Source organism: Spermophilus citellus, assembly GCF_964194105.1.
Source record: "Spermophilus citellus genome assembly, chromosome: 9".
Lineage (NCBI taxonomy): Eukaryota > Metazoa > Chordata > Mammalia > Rodentia > Sciuridae > Spermophilus > Spermophilus citellus.
Genome location: NC_138191.1, coordinates 139,353,882 through 139,374,855, shown reverse-complemented (window position 1 = coordinate 139,374,855; position 20,974 = coordinate 139,353,882). Strand labels below are relative to the sequence as shown.

Sequence of the window (20,974 nt, the reverse complement as noted above, 5' to 3'; positions counted from 1 at the left end):
TTTTTGAGCCTGCATGCATTTGTGGGTGGCTGGGCAGCTGTGTACACAGGTGTGCTTCCTCATAGCTCAGTGTCAGCCACACCTGTGGCCCATAAGCTCAGTCCCTGCATGTCCCCCTGTTCTTGGTGGGTCTGGGTGCGCTCCCATGCAGCACCCCCCTCATTGAAGAAGCTGGTGAGCTCAGGCAGAGAAGCTGGGAGGCAGGCCAGGACTCTGCCCACCCGCACTTCCTCCGACTCTACACCTGTGCCCTCACTCTTCCTCTGCACCTCTCTTCCCACAACCCCTTCTCTGGGTAGTCTCTTCCTGGGGTTACACCACATCTGGCGCTCAATAAATGGTTGATTGACTGATGAAGGAATGGATAAAAAGGGGGCTTTAAGAGGCAGGCACTCCAGGATGGGTCAAGTCTGGCGCAGTGGGGTTGGGGGCAGAAGTGCTGACGGCCGCCCCCGCACTCCCCCAGGACGTCTCGGGTCACAGTCTGCACCGCTGCCCGCGGGTTATTTATGACCCTCCTCCCCCTGCCGGCGGCGGCAGAGGCGGCTCCGGCCTCAGCCCAGCGGCGGAGGGCCCAGCGCGGGGGAACCTGGAGCAGCGACGGTGTGGCGCCTAGTGGAGGGCGGGCGGGGCCTCGCGGGTTTGGAGGTGGGGCTTTGGCTTTTGCCGCCGTCTTACCCGCCGGTCCGGACTGCCTGACTGGGACGATTCCGGAGCCAAAATTCAGTCCTGGGCTCCTGCCTGAGAAGCACAGAGGAAGGTGAGGCCCAGTGCCCCAGACCAGGACACAGATGGACCTGAGTGTGAGGTCAAGGGAGAGGATCCCATCCTGGGGCAAGACACTCTGCTTCCCAGGACCACCCTGGGATTGTTCCCCTCTGTGAAGCTGGTGAGGTGTTGGTCCCCCAGCTTTGGACGATCTCGGGTTTGTTTCAGGAAGAAATCCTGGGGAAGACTGGCATGAGGTTTGGATTGGTCCCCAGACCACATAGAAACCCAAAGAGAGGTCCTCCTATCTTTCTAACACCTGCTGAGCGAGACAAGCCTGCTGGGGGTGGGGGTCGGGCAGCGAGGGATAGAAGGGAGCCGTGTGAGCCTGTGCTTTCTCAAACCATGGAGTGAGGGCCAGGACTGGTGGAGGTGGACATGAGAAGCCCCAGTCCTCGGCAGTAGGGTCAGGGCTGCCGAGACAGGCAGTGCACACGCAGGGCCAGCCTTCTCCAGGTGTGGCACACCCACCCACCATCATGATGGCCTCTTATGAGGCAGATTGTGCCTTAGAGAAAGAGGGGGTGGTGTCCAGGCTGCAGGAGGGGGTGAGGGGCCCAAGGGTAATAAAGAAAGGAGGGGTAAGCCACGTTCCCACCTGGCCCCTCAGACCCTAGCAGATGATATACCAGTAGTAGCCTCAGTTGAAGGGGCAGGAGGGAGATTTGGGGCACAGGCATGCCACATTCTTGGTCTAAGCACAGCACATCCCACCCAGACCTCACTCCCAGGTCAGTGTGGGCCCGGCTGGTGCCTTGGCTGTGGGTGAGTTGGTAACAGAAGCACAGTGGTCACCAAGTGGTCCACTCCAAGCCCAGCTGGGCTGGTGTCTGCTCCAGAAGGGGATGGTGAGCTGTCCCTCACTCCCACCCAGGCCTCCCTCCCCTTTTAGAAGGCGCTGTGCAAACAGGCCTGTGGTCCACCTGAGGCTCCCAGGGATGCCCTGCTGGAGTGTCTCAGGGGGTCAGGGACAGGCCTGGATTCTGTGTTGGGATGTGAGACCACTTTCTGGTGCATCTAACATGACACACCAAAGACAAGTCACTCTAACCAGCTCCAAGCTCCAGGGCAGTTCTCAGTTTCTTTTCCTAAAAAGAAACTCCAAGTTCATGCAGAATGGTGTGTGGGGTGGGGGGGCTAACCAGAAGGCAGACTGACCTGCCCCCAGAACGCCTAAGTGGGCATGGACTATCAGAAGCCTCTTTCTCAGACCCCCTCCTACTGGGGACAGAATGTAGTGGTGTACGCACTCATTTTGCCAGCTCTTCACCTTCCTCATCCCCACTCTGATTCAGTCAACTACTCCTGCCCCACGCCATGGCTGACACTGTCCTGAAAGCAGACATCCTAGATTTAAAACAGCTGTGTGTCATCAGGAGCTTCCTTGGCTTCTCTGATTCAGGTTCCCAATCTATAAAATGAGGATGATGATTAAAAAAAAAAAAAAAAAAAACCCTCAAGAGTGAACAAGTGCACTACAGGAAATTTCTATCCTTTGCACAGAACTCAAACTCTCCACAAATCCACAACCTCACACTCTGTACACGAAGAGAAGCACCCTGCAAACACTCCTACCCAGAGCCACAGGCTCACACACTGGAGGGGCCAGGGAAGCTGGATCATCCACCCGGAGAAAAGCCACCAACCCAGCTGCCCCACAGGGGGTCCCAAACTCAAGCCTGAGACCCAACAGTGACCTGGTGCCCCATCTGGCTCGCGTGCATTCCCCAGGGTCTCCCTCCCTTCTTTGCTCTGACCCGAGGTAGGGGGGGGGGGTGTGCAGCCTTGTCCCGCCTCACAAACTCAGTCGACCGTCACGCACCCCCCGCTGGAGCCCGCGCCCGCCCGCCGCGCCGGGGCTGTTTAAATGGGCCAAGTTGTGGCGGCGGCGGCGGCGGCGGCGGCGGCGGGAGTCTCCCAAGTCCCCGCCGGGCGGGCGCGCGCCAGTGGACGCGGGTGCGCGGCTGGGCAGCAGGGCGGGGCGGGGCGGGAGCTTGGGACCCCCGGGCAGGGCGGGGAGCGGGCCTGGCGACTCCGCGACTCCTCACTGCCCCGCACAGCGGGCAGCAGGACTGCCCCAGGGCGCGGGCTCCAGTGGACTCCCGACGCCCCACTGAGCGCCAGCGCGGGGCACCTGCGGCGCAGGGCGAGTCGGTCTGTGATCAATAGCAGCTCCGGCCACACCATGTCTGGGTCCGCCGAGACCCCTCCAGCAGACCGGGTAGCAGGCGGGGGCGGCCCGGCGGGCGGCGCGGCGGCGGCGGCGGCTTCGGGTGCCAGGGCGCAGTAGCGGGCGGGGTGGAAGCGCGGCCAGGCGCCTTCAGGGCCGGCGGAGACGCAACTCCAGCCAGGGCCAAAATAAGTTGCGCCGGCGACCGAGAGCCGGCTGCTGGGCCACCCGCGCGCCATGCCGGCGGTCAAAAAGGAGCTCCCGGGACGCGAGGACCTGGCCCTGGCCCTGGCCACCTTCCACCCGACCCTGGCCGCGCTGCCTCTGCCTCCGCTGCCGGGCTACTTGGCCCCGCTGCCCGCCGCGGCAGCTCTGCCCCCCGCCGCCTCGCTGCCGGCCTCTGCTGCAGGCTATGAAGCACTGTTGGCTCCACCACTCCGGCCCTCGCGCGCCTACCTTAGCCTGCACGAGGCCACGCCGCACCTCCACCTGCCCCGAGACCCACTAGCCCTCGAGCTCCTCTCGGCCGCCGCGGCCGCGGACTTCCAGCCGCTGCTGGACAACGGTGAGCCGTGCATCGAGGTGGAGTGCGGCGCCAACCGTGCTCTGCTCTACGTACGGAAACTCTGCCAGGGCAGCAAAGGCCCGTCCATCCGCCACCGCGGCGAGTGGCTCACGCCCAACGAGTTCCAGTTCGTCAGCGGCCGCGAGACGGCCAAGGACTGGAAGCGCAGCATCCGCCACAAAGGTGCGGCCGCCGAGGGGGCGCAAGCCGCCGTCCCTCTCCTTCGCTACTCGGGACCCGCGGGTCCGAGCCCTTCGCTCTGCCACTGGGGAGACTTGGTTTTGGCCCAGAGAGGGCGCTGCAGCTCCAGAGCTGCTGCAGGGACCCACACACACCCCGCCTGCCCCCGCACGGTTGCTTCAGTGGACACCGCAGAGCGCCCTCGGCCTCCACTGTCTTCCCAGTTCGGGCCATAGAGTGCTGGGGTCCCGAGCTACGCAGGAGCGGGCGCTCCCTCAGCTCGGCAGGTCTTTGTGAAGCCCCTGGGCCTTCAGGCCCAGAGGAAGTTTACAGGAAGTCGGGAGACGGGTTGGGAGGGACGCCTTCCCTCCCCAGGCTCGGAGCCACTGGTTCCCGCTCGAGTGGAGAGGTGCACGTGCGGCCGGGGTGCGAGTGCACACTGGTTGGGGCTGCGCGGGTAGGTGGGGCCGCGGGAGTGGGGCGGGGCGTGGGCGCGCGGAGCTGGAACAGTGTCAGCGAGACCTGGAGCAGCCCGTTTGGATGGTGACTCCAAAGGTGCGACAATACACCTTTGGGGGCCAGATCGGGGGCACCTGATAAGCGCGGCGACCGTCTGGCGCGGTGAGGGTCTTGGGAAGTTTGGGACCCGGTAGCGTTTGGTTTAGGAGTTCAGGCTGCGCAGTGGCTGCCCTTTCCTGCGTTGGGGACTGACGCAGGCCTGGGTCGCGACCGCGCCGCCGCTCACCAGTTCCCTAGCTCGACCTTCCACTGCCCGGCCACAGTTCGGGCGGGACCAGCTAAGAGAGGGTGGGGCAGGAGGAGGGGCGCCAGGGCTGAGAGGAAGCCGCCCTCCACCAGGGATGGGCCTCACCCAGGATTTGAGTTTCAGAGCCCAGCAGATCCCCTTCTCGTCCGCGAGGGTGGGGCGGGCAGCAGGCTCCGAAGTTGGACGACAGTGGGTTTGGAAGGTTGGTGTGCATTGCATACACCTTCCGGGAGTGGGGACTGGCTTTGCGGGTGACTGCGCCCCAGAGGCTCCATCTATGCCCTGACTGCCCCTCACCAGCTGTGCTCGGCTCTCCTCACAGGAAAAAGTCTGAAGACGCTTATGTCCAAGGGAATTCTGCAGGTGCATCCTCCAATCTGCGACTGCCCGGGCTGTCGAATATCCTCCCCTGTGGTGAGACCTGGGAATAAGCTGGGTTGGGGTGTCTGGACTCCCCTGAGAGCCTGGTGATCTCTAAGATTGGGAGTCCTAACTTCAGCCCTCTGGGCAGGCTGGAGGGAATCCTCCCAGGGCAGATGGGGTGGGTGGGGTTGCTTTGTGCTTTTCCAGACAGTCCCTGGGAATGGGTGGGAATCCTGGGTCACAGGATCCTCTCCTGTTTGGATGAAGGGCGGGTCCTGCCTGTTCTTGAGCAGCCTCCCTCATGGGTGTCTGGGAGCTACTTCTCCAGCCTTCCAGGTTCCAGGGTCTTCCCACTGTTATTGTCATTCATTTGGGCCTGGGGACTTCCCTGTCCCAGGTCTGGAGATCACCAAGTCATCTGGCTCAGCAGAGAGAGGTGCTGGGTGCTGGGGCAGGACTCTTTTGAGGTGTAACAGTGTTAGCTGGCCAGGTTGCACATCTGGGTTATCCCAAGGCTTGAGCCTGAGTGGTGTGTGTCTTGGTGCTCCTAATGTTGAAGTGCTGCCCTGCAAGGGTCTGGACCTCGGAGGTGGACAATCTCTGGCCTCCCCACTGGCCTGGGGAACAGGTATGAGACTCCAGGCAGTGAGGAGTAGAGGGTTGATCTGAAAAGGAAATTGCCTCTAGAGAGGAAGCTCCCCCTGTGGGGTACCTCTAGGGACATGGGGGTAGAGGCTGCTGTTCCTAGATCCACCCAGCAGTCCCCTCTTATAGGAAGGAGCAGGAGGGGTGGAGGTACCACTGGTCCTGAGAGGGCCCAGGCTGCCACCTTGGGTTTATTCCCTTTGACCGGGTGGTGGGGTATCCTGGCTTCCCTGTGGGCTCTGCAGGGTGCACGCTGAGCAGGCTGGGAAATCTTGGACACATGGATGCTGGCTGGGGAAGGAGAGCCACAGGCCCAGCCCACACCTGGTCTGCCACAGTCACAGCCTCAAGCCGCCCGCCCTACCCACTTGAGTCTACAGGAGCACAGGGCACCTGTACAAGAGCTCCCCAAGCAGGTGTGCAGAAACACCTTTTGCTTGCTGTCACATACCTACTGGGCAAAAGATTGAAGTCCCTCTCCATCGTTGCACCCCTTCAGGCAGCTGGAACTGGACGGGATCCTCTGGGTGCCCACCTCAGACTAGTCTGGGTTCTGTTTTCTGTTTGGATGGGAGTGCCCCACAGTTTCCAACCTGCCACCCCTGAGGCCTGCCACAAGAGAGGGGAAGAGGGTGGCCTGAGCTCAACATCTGCCATCACCTCAAGTGGCAATCTGAAGCTCAGAGAGGGATGGAGCTGCTGCCCTTCTGAATGAAGCTCCCTGGTACCTGCCCTGAGTGAAGGGCACTTCAGACCTGGGCCTGCCTGCCTCTCTGTGCCAGGTCGCTTCCTTGGAGATATCTCCATGGATCCCCTTTCTAGCCCCAACCTGTTGGTGCACAGAGGCTGTCTCCACCTACCCTTGTGGCCAGTTTCAAAGGTGTGTGCACTTCATGGTCACAGATACTCCAGGGGTAGAATATGGTGTGCATGTGACTGTGCATGCTGGAACCCACTCCTACCATTTCAGAAGGGGTCAATTATTGGTTAGGAGCCAGGTTCTCAAATTTGTTGAGCAGTGGGGAGCTAAGTCTCCGCTGTATGGGGGGGGCATGTGTTCCCCATCCTTGGGCAGGGTTAGAGTGGCCATCTGGGTTCTCAGCATGCTCCCCCATGAGCCACCCCAGACCTATCCTTCCAGGGTGCTTTCAGGGCATACCAGGGACTGGAAGATCCTGTGCCCAGCTCTGTGCCTCATGGGGCTAAGACTGGCATATAGCCTGGGCTCCTTCCCAGCCAGCCGGTCCTGGCCCTCTTCCAAGTAGCAGTCTTATAGACTTTGTGTCCCCCTCTTCTCTTCCCACAGATGAGAGGCAGAGAGATGTTTACTCCTAGTCTGGGTTCTACTTTCTGTTTGGATGGGAGTATTTCTGCCACAAAAGAGGGGAAGCAGGTGGCTTTGAGAAAATACCCCTTTTCTTTTCATGAGAGTATTTCACCTAAGGCTGAAAGTTGACTGAGGAGAAGGGCAGACCTCATCTCCAGATGCCTGGCACTGGGCTTTGGCAGGCTGGACAAGGCAGAGCCATGGGCCAAGGGGTGTTGAAAATGATACCAAACCTATGGATTGACAGAGGCCGAGGCATAGGTGGGCACTCACCACTGCCGTCTCCCTGTGCTCTGCTGTCACTGGACCCTGTCATCCTGTGGGCTGGCCCTGAAAACCCATTGGCCCCATGCCACCGTGCCCTTATATTGCTGGGTCTATTTCACTCATCATGTGACAGAGGGAAACAGGGTATCCTGGGCAGACCCCAGCAGATGTGTGAGGGCAGGTGTGGGGGATACTGTGGCTCCCAGAGCTGGGGGAGGGAGCACTGAGCTGGGCAGAGCCAGGCATCCGGAGATGATGTGGTGCTGAATCTGAAGAGAAGCGTCCTTGCAAGGACAGGACTCCATGCAGCAGCCCACCTCAGGATCCTGGATGACCTGGGGCAGGGACCCTCCTTGACCCCTTCCTCACTAAGCTCATGGGTGTGGTGAGGATCAACTCTTTCTGGCAATGGGAGGACTGAACAGGAGAGGAAAGTAGATACTCTGAAAGCCCATGCAGCCTCTGAGCCAGCAGCCTCTTAACCAAGTAAGAAAAAACCTCTGTACACTGGAAGATAATCAGTGACTTTTTTTCTTTTCCCTGGGGCAGCAGGACCTGGAGCCAGGAAGTGTGGAGAAATGCCAGGACTGGGGCCACACACTCATATCCACCGCTCTGTGCAGAAATGTGTGAGCTGGGTGCAGAGCTCCAAGCTTGAGCATACACAGCGCCACACACTCACACATGGTGCAGGGGGGACGCTGAGGAGAGAAATGAACCATCAGGGCTGGGGAACAAAGGGTCGGGGCTGTTAGTGCTCTCGGGCGGCCTGTGGCTCCCAGGCCTGCAGATTGCAAGGGACCAGCAGTCTCAGACAGACTTCCCCTGAGCTGGGCTCTTCATGGTGCTAACAAAATAGCAAAGAGGGGCTGGGGCTGCCGCTCAGTGGCAGAGTGTTTTGTGAGGCCCTAGTTTCACCAGCACTGCAAAAGAAAAAGAAAAGTGACTTTGCTTGTTGATATTGCTGTCAGTTTTCAGGGACTGACAGAGGAGATGGGATGTCAGCCAGACACGTTTAGAGGGGCCTGCTCCCTGACTGCACACCCACCAGGACCAGCCCCATGATCCCTGCCCCAGGCTGTATGCACAATCCCAGAAGACTCTGGGGACCCAGGAAAGGAGCTGAGGGTCATAGCTCAGGCATCTCCAGGGCTCCCTGCCACAGGGTGGGCACCCACACTCAGGCTGGGCCTGCAGAACAGCCCACACTCTGCTGTCCTCACAGGCTGTGCCTGCAGCAATGAGGCCCCTGGGCCTGGGCCCAGGCCCAGGAGGCTGATGTCTAACCCAGCCTTAACATTCTCCTCCTCCTGCCCAGAACCGGGGGCGGCTGGCGGACAAAAGGACAGTGGCCCTGCCCCCTGCACGCTCCCTGAAAAAGGAACGGAACCCCAGCTTTTCTGCCAGTGATGGTGACAGTGATGGAGGTGGCCCAGCCTGTGGACGGCAGCCAGGCTTGAAGCAGGAGGATGATCCGCATGTCCGGATCATGAAGAGAAGGTACTTATTCCAGATCTGGGCCAGGAGGCTCAGGCTCCTGTGGAAAGGGGCACCAAGACCCGGGGTCTCCTGGAATGCTGCTGTGGGGCGGGGATACAGGCAGAAGCTGTCCTCTCTCCTGAACTCGCACCCTGGAACCTTGTTCTGCCTCAGCCATGCCATGGTCACTTCTGGGTAGAGGTTGGCAAGCAGAGAGACCCAAGGTCCGGTACCCACCTGGGCTGACACCCACAACCTCCCAGAAACTTGTTTCCTGATATGGGCCTCGTCCTGCCAGCACCTAGGGGTTGGGTGTCTGTGAGTAAGGATGGTGGGGGCTGTGGTGCCTGGTGTTGCCCGGGGCTGTTCAGCCTGCTCCTCCTCCTCATCTCTGGGAGGCCAGAGCATCTCAAGCCCTTGGGTTTGTTCAGTGGAAGCCGCCACCAGGTTGAACTGGGCATGAGGTGCCACCCTCATGACTGCCCTGGCTTCTGGCTGGTGGGATGTTAAGAGTCAGGCCCACACCCCGCTGCTGTCTCTATGCCAGTAATGGAGCCACTAACCCTCTTTTCTCTCTCGGTAGAGTCCACACCCACTGGGATGTGAATATCTCCTTCCGAGAGACATCTTGCAGGTAGGAGCCTGGCTTGGGCAGGGGCAGCTGTTGCCATTTCTCCTTGGTCCCACCCACCCTGCCTCCCTCCTCTGCCCATGGTCTTTTGTCTTGTCCTCTGTCCCAGTCAGTGTGAGCCAGTGTGGGCCATGCGGTTGCCAGGCTGGTTTGGATGTGTGTCCTTACCTGGCCTGGAAGGTAGGTGGCATGGTGCCCAACTGAGATCAGGAGGCCCATCTCAGCCAAGTGCAGACTTGTGCCAGGCCTCAACAGCATGGGCAGGGTTCTAGACAGCCCACCCGTGGAGACAAAGCATGCTATGACCCTCACCACTGGACTGTCCATTGGAGCCCAACAGCTCTAAGATGAGGCTGTAATTTTCACCTCTCACCCTCCCATTGACCCACCAGGAGGTGAGAATGGTGATGTGTGAGCAGGTTCTTGAAGGATGCATAGGAGTTCACTGGGAAAAGGTGGTCTGCAAAGCTGTGGAGGGATGAAGGATGGGATGGAAGGGAGGAGAATGGGAACTTGGCAGGTCTGGCTCAATGGGATGCTAGAAGGTCTGCACCTTAGCTGCTGGACCAGTTGGGCTTTGTTCTCCAAGCTGAGCAAGCCACAGAAAGTTCCTGAGCAGGGAGTGACCAGGTATGTGTTTTGGAAAGATCCTTCTGGGGACCCTGGCAGGTTGGGGTTTCCTCACATGGATTTGGGTTATGGAAACAGGCTGGGGCCTGTGAATCCAAGACATAGAGGATAAAAAAGAAGCCCCCGAGGAGGAGGTCAGGTGTCAGGGACCCAGTTCCTGCTCCCAAGGGGCAGGGGCTGGCTTCTGGTTATTGAGGCCAAGTTTTTCCCCGGGACTTCAAGGGGAGCACCACAGGAAGGGCCTGATGGGGAGCAGTGGGCACCAAGGGCAGGGAAAGCCTCTTGTGACTCAAGCTGTGGGTGCCTGGCCTCCCCAGCCCAGCTGCAGGAAGGCAGCTTGTCCTGGATCTCTGCCAGAGGTGTCATTATTTATGTCTTCAAGAACGTCTGGATCCTGGAGCCGAATTACAATAAAAACATCTTTAAACTTATTTCCACCTCATTTTGGAGTTGCCAGCTCAACTGATCATTTTTATGAACCGTCATGAACATTGATGACATTTTATGAGCCTTTTACTCTGGACGCTACAGGATAAATTTGCCAGCAAGGCCTGCAGGGAAACCCAATGGCTGTGCCTCCCCTCCAGACCTGCACTTCCTTGGGGTACACCTGGCCTTGGGGTGCGGGGAGGCCCCAGGAGTCCCATGCTGAGTTCTCACCAGTACTGGCTGCTGCAGCCTGGGCTGTGCCTGGGAGGAAGCAGGCCTGCATTAGTGGAGACCCTGGTCCCACAGAGGATCCAGAGGGGCAAGGATGACTTTCTGGATTTCATTAAAGGGAAGGTTACAGTTCTGGAGAAGAGCACACCCCAGAGGACTAACAGCCCATCATATCCCGTCTGCTAACAGCCCCCAGTGTCTGGACAAGGAGGGCAGTGGACCGCCAGCTGCCTCACACTGGGTCATCAACTGTCTTTGTCCCATCCCGACTGTCTGTCCATCCGCATTCGTCTGTCACTCTTCACTGGTCTGTCTGCCTCTTGCATCTGTCTGTCCTCTTCGTCCTTCTGACCAGTCCTGCTGGGGATGCCTGCTGCTGGCTGCAAGCAGAGGCCCAGGGCCCCTCTGCCCTGTGATGCCCCTGCAGCCTGGCTTGCAAGAAGGGCTTTCTAGGTCCCTGACCTTCTAGGCCCCCAGCTGGTGAAGGCTACATGAGAGAGTTGGGATGGGGAGGCCCTCAGGGGGGAGTCGGGTCTCGCCCTTCTCCTGGCCTCCTCACAACCCTCCCTGCAGCCTTCCTGACCCTGCCCCAGTCTCCTCCCCACGTGCCACAGCAGCCTGCTGAGGCCTTGCCTGTGTGTAGTGGCCCCATACTTTGAAGACAGGTGCAGAGCTCTCAACTCTCCAGCCTGTGTGTGAGTCTCTTGGCATTTTTTTTTTTAATGAACCCAGCATAATTTGTTCAGTGAGTAACTGAGTGACCAGAACAGGTTTTCAGGACTGGCCCATCTTGGGACCTGAGGAATGAACCCCCAAGGCAGGGACTTGGGTGTGGAATGCAAGGGCAGGTCCTGTCTAGCCAAGGGTTGCCCCCATGGGCCTGCACCTCGAGAGCCCGGGTAACCCCCAAGTCATTGAGGCTGGTCCCAGATGCAGGTGCTGCTGGGGGTCCAGGCCAGGGCTCACAGGAAATTACTGTGCTCACCTCTCCAGTCCCTGGAAGCAGGAAGTGTCCAGTGCACTGTAGGGAGCAGCTCCATGGCAGCTGCAGCCCTGTACCCGACCAGCCCAGGCCCCTTCCCCATGCTGAGGACAGCAGTTCTGTCCAACATCCCACATCAGTGAGGATGATGGGGGATGAGCCTCCTGAGATTAATCCCATAAAGTACTTACTCCCCACCTGCCTCCCGCCTTCACGGGGGTGGGGGAGAACCTACATCTGGGTCTCTTAGGGGCTCTGGGGCCGCCCCTGGGTATCTGGTGCTGAAACTGATCTGCTTAGGGCCTGGCCCTGGATTAGCCTGGCTCCTGCCAGCCCAGGCTGGGGGCTGGGGGCTATTTAATAAGGTTCAGGGTCGGTTCCTAGGTCACTGTGAGGAGGCTCTGCTAGTGTCAGTGCTGCTGAAGAGGCTGCTCCACCACAGGTGGGCCGGGAGGGCACTGCTGGGGGCACTGGGCTTCCCTGCCCCTGCTCTGGCTGGCCTTGACTTCCTGTCCCCTCCTTCTCTGTTGATGATGGGGTTGCTCACATAACCCCAGGGGTGCCCCACTTTCTCCTCCCTCTTCTCTCTGGGGCTGTGGGTGAGGGCTCAGCAGGAGGGAGAAGGGACAAAGAATCACATGCAGGGTGATTCCAAGGCCAGGCCTGGGTGCACCCTGGGGATCACAGGTGTCCTGAGCCGGCCAGGGCAGATCTTTTTATCTACGGGACTTTGGTCTGAACCTCAGTTTCCTGATTTGGAGAAATGAGGGCCCCAAGAGGGTGTTGCAAGTTTTAACCAAAGTGGCACGTGCCAGGTGCTTGCTTCAGAGCTGGCAGCACATGGGTGACAGTGTGCCCTCTATATGTCTGTCCTGTGAGACAGCAGGCCATCCTGTCCTCCCTCTGAGGCAGGGAGCCGAGCACAGCACTGCCTCTCTGGAGAGAGGAAGGTGGGAGGGGCTGCTCTGACTCTGCACAGACCAGCTGGGTGCTGGAGTGGGGTCCAGGTGCCATGTCTCTGCTTTCTCTTGGCCTGCCTGCTGAGTGTGCGTAGGTGTGGCATCCCAAGCCCACAGAGGTAAGCGCACACATCACCATGCTCAGTGCACGCTGTCCTCAGCCCCAAGCACCCTTGTACTCATGCTCATCAGGTTGCACTGCCAAGGCTCATGGCTCCATCCTCTGTCTTGCTCTGCTGCAGCCAGGACAGTGACCTTCCCACACTCATATCCAGTGTGCACCAAAGCCGCCACCTCGTTATGCCCGAGCACCAGAGCCGCTGTGAATTCCAGAGAGGCAGTGTGGAGGTTGGCTTGGGACCCACAGGTGAGGAGGCCCCTGGGTCCTGAGGGCGATGATGGGGCTGCCAGGGCCACAGCAGCTCTGCCTAGGGACAGCCACCCTCCCTGTGTCTGTTCAGCAGCTCTGGAAGCCTTGGCGGGCAGCCAGGGAGGCCAGCAGAGGAGGTGGGAGGTGTGAGGCCGGCTGTCCCCTGGGGCTCCATGTGATGGTAATTGTGTTAATCCCAGCCAGTCAGGCAGACTGGCGGCCGAGGGTGGCTCCAGCGTGGCTGCTGCTGGGGTGGGCTTGGAGTTTCGAGGCCAGCCACCCCCTCCTCACAAGACAGGCACAGGCAAAGACCTTCCAGAGCTCACCTCCCACCAAACCCACAGGGCATGTCGGCCTGGTCCTGCTTCTCAGGGGTCCTGGGAGGGAAAAGGCCCATCCCCTGCAGCCTGGACGGCTTCAGGTAGGCCAAGAGGGCGCTGGCCAGGAGCTGCCAGGGCCACCAAGGAGATCTGGTTCCTGGAGGCAACAGGAACTCAGAGGGAGAGAGCAGCTTTGGGACCCAGGCAGTCTCCCAAGGAGCAGGTCAAGATGCCACTGCCGAGAGTGGGCACAACTTGACCTCAGGGGCCTTGCCACATGGGCCCTGGACAGGGTTGTTTCTGACAATGGCTACTGCTCTGGGAAAGCAGGGTGGGCATCACCCACCACCCTGGATACCCCCAACAGAGCCCCCATGAGCCCAGAAGGCCCTTGTGGATGGGGGTGGGGGTTGCTTCTGGAGCTGCTTTGGAGGTGGCTGAGCCAGAGGCTGATAAAATCTAATTGCCCCATCGATCGGGCGGAGCCCCTCAGTGATTGAGATGTTCTGAGGCGGCAGGCCCCCCCCTATGTACAACCTCCTCAGGTACACAGACCTGCATGTGCCCTGTGTGTCTCCTGCAGGGCTTGCTCAGCCTGCCAGGTAGCCCTCCGCACTCTACAGTGAGTGCAGGTCACATGCTGTGCATAGCTGCCAGGGTGGTGTGTGTGTGTGTGTGTGTGTGTGTGTGTGTGTGTGTGTGTGTCCCCCGTGGGCTTCCTCTGGGCCCTGCAGGGGTCTTTACTTGTCACCATGTCTCCTTCCTTCCTGTGGCCCAAGGGGGTGTCCCTCGAGCCACAGCTTCCTGGGCCCTGGACAGGAAGGATCCCAGAGGACTGAGGAGCTCAGCACAGGTCTTGTGACTTTGTGGTCCACCCCTGGTACGTGTGTCTGCCTCGTGTCACTGCCTACATCAGGTGTGACTCTGAGCTTATGCAGTCTCCTCAAGGCAGCTACAAGGCTAGGTCTTACTGCAGGGCACTCCAACCCCAGTATCACCTCCCCCAAGCTGTGACTCTCAAGCTTCCCAGGAGCAGAGAAGCCCAGCAAGGAGGCGGGAGTTGCCACTGTTGAAACAGGGAACAGACTGCAGAGGTTACCCTTGCTGACCCCTGAGCATGTACAGGGAGCAGGAGATGGGCAGCAGGTGTGGAGAGAGGCTGCAAGACCCACTCCCTGCCTGGTGCGCTCAGGGTGCCCTCCTGCTTGCTGGACTCTGACATGCAGCTCGTGATGCCCATGTGCACCTGAGTGCCCTCCATCTGTCCTACAGGGTCTGTCTGACCTGACCCCTCATGCAGGCAGTGGGGACTGCCCCCTGTCTTTGGGGCAGGGCCTGGGGCCAGCCAGCTAGACCAGTGGCAGTGAGGTGGCTGAGATCAATAAGTTATTAGCACCATTCTGTCAGCTGTAATGTGGAGATTGATCGGTGCTCTTGCTGCCGCCGCACTTCCCTAGCCTGATAAAAATGACAGATTAAAGGAATAAGGAAAAGGAATTAGGCTCCTGAGCTGACAGCAGGGCTTCCTGGGGGCACAGGTTTGGGACCCCCAAGTACCAAGGTGTCATGAAAGGCTTGAGTTCCACACGGAGCAGCCCCTCATCCCTGCCACCCTGGGTCCTGTGAGGAGGAAGAGATGCCAGAGGCAATAGGGTCTGGCCTGGAGGCCAGGATGATGACATGCTATCAGCAGGGCCCCCTGATGTCAGGGTCCTCAGGAGGAAGCAGAGCTTGGGGGTGCAGGGACAGGTTTGGAGATGGACCTATAGATGTGTGTGGCTTTTATTTTTATTTAATTTTTATGGTACTGGGGATGGAACCCAGGGCTTCTTACATGTGAGGCAAGCACTCTACCAACTGAGCTATATTCCCAGCCCTGTGTGTAGCTTTTGATGTGGAGATGTGATCTCTAGAGGGGATAGTATAGGAGCCAGGCACATAGGGTCTGTGTAGGGCAGGTCAGCTGTCCAGGGGTGACCTTTGGAGCGCAGAGCCTGGCTGGGCAGGTATGTGCTTGCCAAGGCTGAGTGCAGGAAAGAGGAGGGTCTTGGCTTTTGGTGCAGAGAGGAGGGCCCCACTGAGCACACCCCTTGTGTGGGGAGTGACATGTGCCTGACTCTCCTCCCCAGCACCTGCATAGCCCACCCCAGCCCTGCTCAGAAAAGGAAGGTAGTTCTGTTCTCCAGGAGAAGCTGAGGTGGGCTCATTAGCACACATGGGAATGGACTGGCTGGTCAGGGGCAGCCAGAGGCCCGTGGGGACACAGTCAGAGTCACGTGTCGCACCCATCACTTCTATTCAAATGCAGCCTGGGGCCCAGGGTCAGGGCTGCCCTGTTTCCTTGCCTTGCTCCATACCTGTCATGATGTCCTCCGGCCAGCTGGGTTCACCAGGTGGAAGCCTGGGACCCAGGGCTGGCAAGGCCTTGCCCACCAGAACCCAGGATGCTCCTGAGTGGAGGGGACTGGGGCTCACTAGACTGAGCTGGGGCAGGGGTGGGTCTTCCCCACCTGGTGTTCCCTGCATCCTCCTCCAGTCCCTGAGACTGGGTGTGGCTCACTCCACCCTCTGCAGGTGGCTTGCTAGGCAAGAGACTGGGCTGCTCCCCGCACGTCACCAGTGACTGCTCTTCAGAGAAGAAGGCCCGAAGCGAGTCTGAGTCTGAGTACCCTCGAGGTGGGAGCCCAACCCAGGGAGGAGGGACAGGTCACTGGAGGAGGAAGCAGTAACTGAGTGCTTGGAAGTGTTGTTAGACCTTCCAAAAGGGGCAGGTGTGCATGGAGGAGGGACTTGGGTTTCTTCGCAGCAGGGGTGGAAGGTCCTAGGCTTAGGGTGAGGTGTGCCTTCCCGACTTACCTCTCCACCTTGGTAGTATTTCAAGGAAAATCCCCTCCCTATGTGCTACCCCCACGCAGAGACTCTGCTGCTGCCAGAGCTGCGACCCAGCATGGCGCCTGAGGACCACTACCGCCGGCTGGTTTCTGCTCTCAGTGAGGCTGGCAGCTTCGAGGAACCACAGCGTCTCTACCACCTGGGCCTCCCCAGCCATGGTATGTGCCCTCCCCACCTGCCCCCCCCACCTGTGTACACTCTCAGTTGCCTCTCCACCCCAGAAGAGGGTGTTGGCTGCTGACATCAAGACCAGGATTGGATCTGTCAGTGACCCCCAGCCCTTTGTGGGTAGGCGATGAGGCCTGGCTGCCCCAGGTCTTGTTCCAAGTCCCCACTTTTCATCACATTCTCAGGATCCCCTCCAGGCATGCACACAGCTTACTCAGGGGTGAGCCCAGGTGAGAGGAAGGGGTAGGGGCTTGAGTAAGCCTACCTGCCCCCTATCCAGGAGACCCTGTGGTCTGTGCCCATTCTCCTGACTCCCACAGCAGTTGGTGCACAAATTTAAGTCAGTGGACACTGACCTGTGGTCACATTGAAATAGTGCCCGATCCTTGTCCTGCATGGGGGCAAGCCTCCCAGAAAGACAGGACCAAAAGGCAGCTGTGTTTGGCCACCATGGCTCTCCTGGATGCCAAGAGAGGCCCAGCTGGAGGCTGGGATGAGGCTCTTGCCCCTCTCCACTCACTGGGTCTGCTCTGTCCCTTGTGGTCATAGCCCAGGGAGCAGTCAGATACCTGTCCAGCTGCACTCTAGCCTCACAGGCTAGGCTCCTGTAGGTGAACTTGGCTTTTATGGTAGGAGGTGGATGGGGTGCGGTGAAGGGGCAGGATTTCCTCTCCTTGCACAGGGCACCGTCCCCCAGGGCGGCTTAGCCACCAAGAGTCTGAATAATTCACCAAATGTTAATAATTTAAAAATCTTCCCTTTTAATTGCTTTCCCTGCCCTGCCTGGGGCCGGCTCTGCTGGCCTCTGTGGGGGAGGGAGCGTGGTCGCGGTCGCCAGGGAGCTGCTGTCAATCACGGTGCGCGCCGCCCAGCCTCGGAGTCTGCTGCAAATAGCTGCGACCGCGGGCTGGAGGGCGGGGGTGCGGGCCCCGCTGGGATCGACGCGGGCGGCCGCGCCGGCTAGGCTCTGCGGGCTGGCACCCAGCCCAGGGCAGACCCACCTCCGCTTTTCGGGTAATTAATTTATAAACAGAGGCGGCGGCTCAGCGGCAAAGCTACGCAAAGGGGGGTGGCGGGGACTCGAAGGCCCGGCCCTGGGCAGGAGCACAGTGCATCAAACCACTGCATGTCCCGGCGTCCAGAGATTGTGGCCGGTGTGCCTGCAAGGACGCGTCTGCATGGGCCTGGTGTGGTCTTGCTGGATGCTGACTGTATGCGACCACTGCTGGATGACCGATGTGGACGGATGTCGGCGTATGCTGGTGTGGCCACGTGTACAGGTTCAGTTTCCTGCCTCCCATCTAGGAGGCGGTCACCTGGTGGAGTCTGGAGACCCACTCCTAGACTTGTCACAGTGACCTCCAGGAACTGGTCTATGCTCTCATGGATCTGTGCACAGTCCCTCCCCTCAAGGCTCCAGCCTCAGGTTCCACAGCCTTGCGTACCAGCACTGGGCTTTCCTCCCACCTCCCGTTCCTTCCAGGTCCTCCTGCAAACCTGTCTCTCCGCTGCCCTGGGGCTGCTCCTCGGCCCCAGTGACTGACATCAGGGCTGACACACAGCTGGGATGGTGTGGAAGTGGGCCCCTGGTTCCCTTTCTCCTGGGCTCCCCTGGGCCAGTGTCCTGTGCTCACTAGGATGAGGGGAGAAGTCCAGGGAAGGCTGGGCCTCAGGGTCGCTGCTGTTGCCCATCCCCTACCCCCCCCACCCCCCAGATCTCCTGAGGGTCCGGCAGGAGGTAGCAGCTGCAGCTTTGAGGAGTCCCAGTGGCCTGGAAGTTCACCTGCCCTCATCCACAGCAGGTCAGCGCCGGAAGCAGGGCCTGGCACAGCACCGGGAGAACACGGCTCCAGCTGTTGCCCCGTCCTTCTCAGAGAGGTACTGGGGCTTGGTATCCGACTTCTGCAGGCCCCATAGCCTGCACCTTCCACCCACTTACTCCTCCCCGATTGCAGCTGCACAGTCATGTGGGTATTGCCTGCTTTGGGTTTAGGGTCTGTTGGGCAAAAAGTTCCTGAGGCCGGCTGAGCTGGGCAGAGGCCCAGGAAAACATTTTCCGGGGCAGTATGTACCTGGGTGCCTACAACCCTGGGCAGGAATGTGAAGGGTCAGTCTTGTTTCTTTGTTGAGCAACTGGGAACCAGCAAAATCCAGGTGCCCCTGGGACAGTGAGGGGGGGTGAGGTTGGGGAAGCAGAAGGCAGAGCGGCTGGAAGTCTGGAAACCCAGCCCAAAGTAAGTCGGGAGGGGTCGGCCAGAGGACTAGAACTGGGGGAGGAGGGAAGCCCGCTTCGACAGTTCACACACACTAGCGGTCTGGGGAGAAGGCCTCCCGGGCGGGCGGGCGGGGACAGGGGGCGACCTGTAGAGAGCAGGGAGGCGCTCAGGGATGGGGCCCCCCCGCAGCGGGCCGTCTCCAGCCGGGCGCACCCCCGCCCCCCACCGCCGAGCGCGGCGTCTGCAGCTGCCGCCGCCTCCGGATTGCGGCTAATTACGCTTCGTGCCCCCGGCAGCGCGGGGCCCGCTACGGGGAGGGGGAGGGGGTGGGGAGGAGGGCCCCGCGCGGTAATTACCGCTGCAGTCGCCACGGCCCGCCGGGTCAGCGCCTCCTCCGAGATTAATTGGCGCCGCCGGCGGGGGCGAGAGCGGGGGCAGCGCTCGACCCAGAGCCATAACGAGCGGCACATCGACCGCCCGCAGGGCCAGCAATTAGCGGCGACGGGGATGCGCTTGGAGGTGGTTATGGGAATCCGGGGCGCGGAGGGGGCCGGGCAAGCCACGCACGCCCCTCAGTCCTGCCTTTCGCAGGGAGCTGTCGCAGCCGCCCCCTTTGCTGTCGCCCCAGAATGCCCCCCACATCGCCCTGGGCTCCCATTTCAGGCCTCCTTTCTTGGGGGTGCCATCGGCTCTGTGCCAGACTCCAGGTAAGGAATAGGCAGGTGTCCTATGGGCACGCTCCTTGAAACTGGTCCTGTAAGGTCGCCCATTAATGTCGAGGACGGACCAAGGTGGTGCAGAGGGCCAATTCATCAGGCCAGCACCATTTGACCACTTGGCCCTGGTCTGACCCTTTTCCCCAGGGTACAGCTTCCTGCCCCCCGCCCAGGCGGAGATGCTCGCCCGGCAGCAGGAGCTCCTGCGTAAACAGAACTTGGCCCGGTAGGTGCAGCCGAAGCCCGGAGGGGAGGTGGGTGGCCCTAGCGCTCAAGCTGATCCTACTACTCCTGGCCTAGGCTAGAGATGTCCGCGGAGCTGCTTCGCCAGAAAGAGCTGGAGAACACACACCGGCCACAGCTGCTGGCGCCTGAAGCGGCCTTGCGTGCCCCAGACAGTACAGAGGAGCTGCAGAGGCGCGGGGCCATGCTGGTGCTGAAACAGAGCTCCGCGCCACTTCTGGCCCTGCCTTCACAGGGTGTCTCTGGTCCGGAGCCTCCAACCTCGCCCCAGGAGCCTGCTGGCAGAGCACCGCGGAAGGGGGGCCCTAGTTCTGCCTCAGTTCGGCCCAGCGAATCCAAGGAGACAACAGCATCTGGGCTCTGGGCTCAAGATGTCTCAGAAGAGCCCCCCAAGGACTCAGATGGAGAGGACCTGGAGATAGCACCGACAGGGGGCCGGGGCTCCACCCCAGGTCAAGCCCTAGGAGGGACCAGCACTGAGGGAAAGGGGCTTCTTTCGGGGTCCACCCTGCCCCCTCCACTGTCCCTGGGCTTCCCCTACTCGGTCAGCCCATACTTCCACACAGGTGGGTGTGGAGACCCAGGCAAGCCACCCTTGGAGGTCTTGCCCGGGGAGGGGGTGCAGGGCCTCCACAGGCGAAAAATCTTAAGTCATGGATTGCATGTCTCTAAGCAACTAAGGCAAGCAAAGGTCAGCAGACCGGTGGGGATATGGGATGGGAGGAACAAAGCCCTAGTGACACCCACTCACACCTAGGCACCATGGGGGGACTCTTCGCTGACGGGGAGGCGGCCACATCCCCTGAGGACGTCAGCAAGTGGACTGTGGATGATGTCTGCAGCTTCATTGGGGGCCTGTCTGGCTGTGGGGAGTACGCTCCGGTGAGGCAGAGCTGTCCTGGGTGCACAGCGGGCCTGTCACTTGCCCTCCTCTCCCTTCCCTACACCCCTCAGCCCCACCTGCTCCTGCCTCATGCTGGCCCCTGCCCAAAGCAAAAGGGGATTCCTTCATTTGACCACTCCCTGAAAGCTACACAGCCTGCTTACTCTCCCTGGCTGCTCTCTGGGCCTTTGCTGGGCGGGACTGATAGGCCTGACCCTACCCCTGCTCTAGGTATTCAGAGAACAAGGAATTGATGGGGAGACCTTGCCCCTGCTGACAGAGGAGCACCTGCTGACGACTATGGGGCTGAAGCTGGGGCCTGCCCTCAAGATCCGGGCCCAGGTAAGCATGGACAGTGGGCAGAGGGCATAAAGGCTCTTTGAAATCACCCAATGTCCTTGGCAGGCACCCATCCAGGCTTTTCTTTATAGGTGGCCAAGCGCCTGGGCCGAGTTTTCTACATGGCCAGCTTCCCTGTGGCTCTGCCTCTGCAGCCGCCAACCCTGCAGGCTCCTGAACAGGATCTTACCTCCAGAGAGCAGCCCCTGTCCCCACCAACAGCCAACTCCCCCTATGGGGGGAGCCACCCACCCACTAGCCGAGCCTCACCCAAGCCAGAGAATGGAATAGCAGCAATACTCCCAGGGGCCCCAGATGCCACCCAGTCTCTGTGTTGAGTTGGCCAGCAGGCTGCCCACAGTCCCAGCACAGGATGCAGTGGTACCTCCCCCACAGCTTTCTCCCTTTCAGTTTTGGATGCAGAAACACCAAGAA

The 20,974-nt window shown here is 60.3% G+C and overlaps 1 protein-coding gene across 6 annotated transcripts; it reads left to right on the top strand.

Annotated features, from left to right (window-relative positions):
• The first annotated feature begins 2,609 nt into the window (after positions 1 to 2,609).
• On the top strand, positions 2,610 to 20,890 carry SAMD11 (sterile alpha motif domain containing 11). 6 transcript variants are annotated; one of them, XM_081306830.1, is made up of 14 exons: positions 2,610 to 2,724; positions 4,772 to 4,863; positions 8,370 to 8,551; positions 9,114 to 9,164; positions 12,635 to 12,759; positions 15,657 to 15,758; positions 15,998 to 16,132; positions 17,858 to 18,020; positions 18,950 to 19,065; positions 19,222 to 19,300; positions 19,375 to 19,883; positions 20,075 to 20,199; positions 20,432 to 20,542; positions 20,632 to 20,890. In XM_081306830.1, the coding sequence occupies exons 2-14, from the start codon at positions 4,792 to 4,794 to the stop codon at positions 20,875 to 20,877; spliced, it is 2,016 nt and encodes a 671-aa protein (XP_081162956.1). In that variant the 5' UTR covers positions 2,610 to 2,724; positions 4,772 to 4,791; the 3' UTR covers positions 20,878 to 20,890. The 6 variants fall into 6 exon arrangements, with proteins under 6 accessions (XP_081162956.1, XP_081162955.1, XP_081162953.1 ...); XM_081306829.1 differs by having other exon boundaries at positions 2,635 to 3,686; positions 19,375 to 19,769; XM_081306827.1 differs by having other exon boundaries at positions 2,635 to 3,686.
• Positions 20,891 to 20,974: the final 84 nt, after the last annotated feature.